The 6,987-nt window shown below is 40.0% G+C and overlaps 2 protein-coding genes across 2 annotated transcripts; both read left to right on the top strand.

The window, feature by feature from the left end:
- Window positions 1–337: 337 nt before the first annotated feature.
- LOC113782416 (putative disease resistance protein RGA3) lies at window positions 338–2,406 on the top strand. Its single transcript, XM_027328308.1, has 2 exons — window positions 338–629; window positions 737–2,406. Exons 1-2 carry the CDS (start codon window positions 338–340, stop codon window positions 2,404–2,406), a joined length of 1,962 nt encoding a protein of 653 aa, XP_027184109.1.
- Window positions 2,407–3,212: 806 nt separating this feature from the next.
- Window positions 3,213–3,710, top strand: LOC113782415. Its single transcript, XM_027328307.1, has one exon. The coding sequence runs from the start codon at window positions 3,213–3,215 to the stop codon at window positions 3,708–3,710; it is 498 nt and encodes a 165-aa protein (XP_027184108.1).
- The last annotated feature ends 3,277 nt before the right edge of the window (window positions 3,711–6,987 follow it).

The raw sequence follows: 6,987 nt of genomic DNA, 5'->3' as shown, positions 1-6,987 counted from the left end.
TTTCATTTTGGATTGCCACTTGAAGCTGGAAAAGTGTAATCTCTAATTCTAATACTCAATTTGTATGTTTGTATTGGTATAGTATGTCCCTATCTATTGCAAGCGTCGCTGGAAGTATTTAAGAACCGTCGATTGGCTAAGTTATATGTTGTTATCTCTGAAGTTAATGTGGAGATAGAAATTGATTTGTTTCGGAAGAATCATTATTGTAATAGCTTAGGTTAACCGTCGGAAGGTTTTGGGTTAGAATGCTTGCGTGAGTCCTGGCGAGAGCTGGGCAGACGGCCCGCCAACCCTTTGGTTCGCCTTAGGGGGAAGTGGGGTCGCCACAGTAGGGATGGGCGGGATCAGGAAAACCACCTTGGCTCGAAAAGTTTTTAATAATCCAAAGATCCAAGAACATTTTGAGAAGAGAATGTGGGTATGCGTGTCAGATGATTTCAATGCCAATAGACTTTTTAGGTTGATGCTAGAATCATTGAAGGAACCAATGCCCGACGTTGAGACTAGGGAAGCCAGAGTCAATCGGCTTAAGGAATTATTGGATTGTAAAAAGTATCTTTTGGTTTTGGATGATGTTTGGAATAAGGAGTCCACACTATGGAATGGGTTTCTTGGGTCTTTGAGGGGTACTAGCCAAGCCATGGGAAGCTGGATTCTTGTGACCACTCGTGAGCAACAAGTGGCAACCATCATGAGAATTTCTTTGCCTTCTTGTACCTGGAACAATTATCAGATGATCAATGTTGGCTCATTCTCAAAGAAAATGCATTTGGCACTGGGGAAGTGCCAAATAGGTTACAACATTTAGGAGTCAAGATTGCACAAAGATGCCGCGGCTTACCATTGGCTGCAAGTGTTCTCAGTGGCATGTTGCGCAACAAGGGAACAGCTGAATGGGAAACTTTAGAGAGTAGACTTCAAAGTTTAGGTTGTGGTGAAAATAGTGGCATTGCTGAAATTTTGAAGTTGAGCTTTGATCATCTTCCATATCCATCTCTTAAAAAGTGTTTTGCATATTGTTCAATTTTTCCCAAAGATTTTCAAATGGAAAGGAATCAATTGATCCAACTTTGGGTGGCAGAAGGATTTCTTCATTCGAATCAACGAAACAATATGTGTATGGAGGAAGTTGGTAACATGTATTTTACCATTTTGTTGGATAGTAACTTGTTTCAAGATGCAATGAAGGATGAGTATGGGAATGTTTTGAATTGCAAAATGCATGATCTTGTGCATGATATGGTGCAATCCATTTCCAATTCTAAAACTTTAAGGTTGACAGAGTCCGGAAGTGACGATAAGGAGAAGTTTCCCATTCAATATCTTGCACTAGAGAGAAGTGAAAAAGAAATGCCATTTCCTTCCTCTGAAAGGTTCAAGTGTATTACAACATTATTTTTGTTAGAAGACAAATCACTTAATGATAGAGAGATATCATTTTTTATGTTGCGAGTTTTGAGTTTAAGGTCATCAAGTGTCAAGAAGCTTCCCAAAACACTTGCCAAGTTAACTCATTTGAGATACCTAGATTTGTCAAGAATTTCAATCAAAACAATGCCAGATTCTCTTTGTCAACTTTATAATTTGCAGACATTAAGAGTTGAAGATTGCGAATCATTGATAAAGTTTCCAAACAATTTCAAGAATTTGGTGAATTTGAGACACTTTGAACTGCAAAATTGTACAAACTACAAAGAGTTACCAACTCTTGGACACATGCCCTCTCTTAGATCTCTTCACTTGGTAAGACTTAATGGCATAACAAGCATAGGGCCTTCTTTTTACGGAGAATCAGCCCTGCATAGTGGCACTAGCAATCAAAGTCCCCCAAAATTGTTTCCAGCACTTAAGCATTTCATTCTAAGGGACATGGAAAATTTGATTGAATGGATAGAAGCAATAGTTGATGATAGAACAGTGGTGGTATTTCCTATTCTTGAGATGATAGAGATTGAAGATTGTGAATCATTGACAATGTTTCCAAACAATTTCACGAATTTGGTGAAGTTGAAGCACTTTGAAGTGCAAAATTACGGAAATTGCAAAGAGCTACCAACTCTTGGACACATGCCCTTCCTCTGTTCTCTTCACTTGGAAGGACTTGATGGCATAACAAACATATGGCCTTCTTTTTATGGAGGATCAACCATGCATGGTGGAAGTAGCAGTCAAAGTTCCTTAGAATTGTTTCCAGCACTTAAACATTTCATTCTAAGAAGAATGAAAAATTTGACCAAATGGATGGAAGCAAAAGTTCATGATAGAGAAATGATGGTATTTCCGAGCCTGGAGACGATAGAGATTGAAGACTGCCCCGAACTAGCAACTTTTCCAAGTCTCCAGAAATTGCACATCAGTGAGACTAAGAATGGATCAGCCGTAATGGAATATATTTGCAATTGAGTTAGCACTCTCACCGGTCTTTACATTTCGCATGTGAATGGGCTCACAAAACTACCAAATACTTTATTCCAAAACAATTCAAATCTTACAGATCTCGAGTTAAAACATTATGATGATTTGACTAAATTATTGGATTTTTCGTTTGATGTTTGTCAAATCTTAGAAGGTCCAAATTCCCAAACAATAGTTGAGTTGAGCCAACCACACGCTTGTATTGGCAATAATGCTACTCAACAGTTGGTCAGCCTCGAATCCTTAGAGAAATTAGTCGTTTGGCGTTGCAATTCACTCAAGTCGATTTCAATCCCCAAGGGATACAAATACCTCACTGCCTTACGAGTATTAGACATTTGCATGTGTGATGGGTTGACCCACTTGTCCATCCCCCAGATATCTGAGTCAGAGTGGAATTCCACTTCTTCGCCCACCCTTTCCACTACTTGTCCTCCTCCTCTACCTCTTGAGAGATTTTTTTTTGTCAGCAACGATACATTTATATAACCTACTCTATCCTAATCTAGGGGAAGGGGGAGCCTAAGGACTAGTGGGTATACAGACCCAACTAGACCAAGGGAGTGTTATGGCACAACTCTTAGATTTTTTTCGCTGCTGGTGAGGTTTGAATCCTCACCAACAGCCCAAGAAGGGACTTAAGTCCCTCCCTGATGGCCACTGGGCCAATGCCCAGTGGTTTACCTCTTGAGAGATTGCAAGTATACAGATGTGACAATCTTATCTCCTTTCCGATCAATTTAAACCGAACACCTTCTCTCTCTTTCCTACGTATATCATTTTGTCCTAAATTAATGGACTTGCCCAAGGGGAAGCTTTGTTCTCTTACAAACTTGAGAAGCTTCGGGATTGGACCATTCTCAGAAACCACAGAGTTGCATTCCTTCCTAGACCTCTTTTTTTATGCTCTCCAACCACCCCACTATTACTTCCCCTCCCTTTCAGAATTAAGTTTGTTTGGATGGCCTCATTGGGAATCTCTGCCCGAGCAAATTCAGTATCTCTCTGTCCTAACAGGTCTTGAACTAGTTGGTTTTGGAGTAAAATCATTGCCTGATTGGTTTGGGAAGCTTTCGACACTTGAACAACTTGGGCTCTGGGATTGTAAAAAGTTAGAGAATTTACCCTCTCACCAATCTATGAGAAGCCTCACCAAACTAAGTGAGCTACAGATTGACAACTATCCCCTTCTAAAGGAGAGATGTAAACCAGAGAGCACCAGTAGCAGCACCACCGACCCTAATTCTGAGTGGTCAAAGATTTGCCACATTCCTGAAATTGTAATTGATTAGCAGCAAATCAGAGGCTAATCCCCATTTGAACTTCACAACAATGTCAGTTTCCTCAATTAATGCTGCTAGATAATCCTCTGTGCTACTACATAGTTTTGTCAATTAGTTTTTGCTTCTTCAGTCCATTTATATTTATTTCCCCTTAAAATTTGTTCCAAGTATTGGCAGCAGTAATGTATTGATTATGTTTGACAATCGAATCTTTAATTATGCAACCTAACTTCTGCTAAATAACTATTGCAAATCTATCTTTCCTTGGTCCTCTGAATTTTTATTTTCAGATAACCTCTCTGTTTATGTATTTGTGTGTTTTTTTCACTTTCACGGTACTCATTTGTGATCCACTATCCTTTTTACTTCCTCTAGCATTTGTTTGAACTTCTTTTTTTTTTTTTTTCCGGAAACGATAGAAGATATTTTATAAATCAACAAACTGTACAATATTTGAGCAACGGCTCAAGCAACTTTACAAAGTGTACCGTGACACTTAAGGAGAGCCAAAAATTCTCTCCTCATCCATAAGTATGCTTAGAGCATAATGGCTAATTTAATTACATAAAGACATATTACTAATATTCCTAACTTCAAAAGAGCACATTTGAAACAGATTAGCTAACACATGTATGTCTTCGACCAGTGTAGCAGTATTCGGGTTATCACCTTTCCCAGCTTTTAGCAAGGCAATGAGTTGCTTGTTAGCACTAATGACTTTGATTCTTTGCCAGCTTTGTTGTCTTACTTTCATTAGTGCCAACCTTACTGCTACAGCTTCATCTTGAGTATCCATGTGCGCGCTCCTATCCACTAAAGTCCACTCAGCTCTGATCCTCGCTCCAAACTGCTTAGCAACGATGCCAATTCCCAATTTATGTTCCACTGCTGCTTTCTTGGTAGCAATCTGAAGTTCCATTAGCTCTCCCTCCTCCCTTGCTCTTCCATTTGCTTCATCTGTTTCTGATGTACTTTTCTCATCCTTGCCTTTCCAAGCTTTCTCATATTCCATCCATTATGTACTGGCTTTTTGTACAATTTTCAGACCATCTCTTTCTTTCCCTTCAAATTTCATCTCATTTCTGTCTTTCCATAGCTGCCAAAGTATGTTAGCAGTCAAGGCAATATGCTGTCTTCCTTCAGTCCTACTTGTGGCTTGAACTAATGCTGCCCACCACTTCTTAAAGCATCCTGTTTGGTTCTGGATGCCATCCCACTGGACTGGTGCTAGCTTCCATACCCTCTGAGCCTGCTGGCAATGGAATAGAATGTGTTCCACCGTTTCCATACTATCTCCACACCTTGAACAAATAGGCGATCCTTGTTTTGTCCTCCTGAAAATTGTTTCCTTGGCTGTTAAGGTGTTAGTAATGCACCTCCATATGAATAGCTTGATCTTATGCTTGATGTTCAGTCTCCAGAGAGTTTTCCAGATGTGTGTGTTAGAGTCATCATAACTCGATCTAGCTTCTCCTTTTGCTTCACTGCCCTTACTTCTCTCTTCCTTAAGCAGAACCTGATAACATGATTTAACTGAGTACTCCCCACTCTTGCTATGTATTCAGAAGTGCATGTCCCCTGATCTTGACAGACTGATAGGTATCTTCAAAATGTTCTCAGCATCCTTCCTATTGAACCTCCTGTATATCTCATTCCTATTCCATCTGAAGTTTGAGATCAGTTCTTCCACCTTTTGCCCCTCCCCACTTTCTGGCATCCTTGTAGTAGGCCTTCCATTTAGATTGTTTGGAATCCATTGGTCTTTCCAGATTCTTATACTCTTCCCCGATCCCACTCTTTTCAGAATGCCCCCTTTGACTGCCTCTCTTGCTGATATGATACTTTGCCAGAACCAAGATGCATTCTTAGGGGTCTCACAATTCAGAATGGAATCCTTGGGATAGTACTTAGACTTTAGTATTCTGCTAACCAAAAAGTTTGGGTATCTTATCATTCTCCAAATCTGCTTCCCCAGCATTGCTTTGTTGAAACACAATAAGTTCCTGAATCCCAGACCTCCTTCCAGTTTTGCCTTCATCATTTTGTCCCACGAGCACCAGTGTACTTTGCTCTTCCCTTTTGACTCCCCCACCAATAACTAGCCATCATCCCTGAGATTTCCTTACAAAGTGTAACAGGTAACTTGAAACAGGCTATCGCATAATTTGGCATGGCCATAGCCACAGCTTTTAACATCACCTCCTTCCCTGCTGCACTTAGGAACTTGTTCTTCAAACTATTGAGTCTGGCTTTGATGTTATCTTTTATGTAGGCAAATACTTGTCCTTTTGTCCTTGTGATTACCATTGGAAGGCCCAGATATTTACCTTGATTCACTGTCCTTACTCCTGCTAGTGGCTCGCAAGTTTCCTCCTTGTCCTTTTCCTTTGTATTCTTACTAAAGCAAATAGAGGATTTGTCCAAATTTATCACCTGGCCAGACCCTCTTTCATATTGATCCAGGATATCTTTTAATTTTCTTGTTTCTGCCCCCACAACTTTACAGAAAATCAATGTGTCATCAGTAAAAAATAAATGAGTTATTGCTGGTCCTTGCTTACTGATCCTTAGTCCACTTAGCAATCCCTGTCTAGCTGCATTCCTTAGCAGATTAGAGAGCCCTTCAGAACACAATAAGAACAGGTAAGGTGACAGAGGGTCACCTTGCCTGATGCCTCTAGAAGGGATCATATATTCCTTGGTTTCTCCATTTATATTGAAGGAATAGGAAACAGACCTAATGCACTCCATTATCCAATCTACCCACACCTGATTAAACCCCATTTTTTTCCATCACAGCTTGCAGATAATCCCATTCAACTCTATCATAGGCTTTAGACATGTCCAGCTTGATTGCAATATAGCCATCCTTACCTTGTCTCTTGTTTTTAAGAAAATGAAGGCATTCATGGGAAATGATTATATTATCCAGAATCTGTCTATTTGGAACGAAGGCTGATTGGTTTTTACTAATGCAGTGTTCTAGGACAGGTTTCAATCTATTTGCTAGGATTTTGGAGATAACTTTATAGAGTACATTGCAGAGGCTGATTGGCCTATATTGTTTCAAGTCAGTAGGCAGATCCACCTTAGGAATGAGAGAGATAATGGTATGGTTCAGAGATTTGAGCATATGCCCAGACTGAAAGAAAGCTTTGATTGCTTTCACCACCTCTTCCTTAATGGTAGGCCAGAATTTTTGGAAGAAGAGGGGTGTCATCCCATCAGGCCCTGGTGCCTTATTAGGATTCATGGTGAAGACTGCTACCTTTATCTCATTTTCCTC

Source organism: Coffea eugenioides, chromosome 9 (assembly GCF_003713205.1).
Source record: "Coffea eugenioides isolate CCC68of chromosome 9, Ceug_1.0, whole genome shotgun sequence".
Lineage (NCBI taxonomy): Eukaryota > Viridiplantae > Streptophyta > Magnoliopsida > Gentianales > Rubiaceae > Coffea > Coffea eugenioides.
This window is presented reverse-complemented; position numbering and strand designations above follow the sequence as displayed.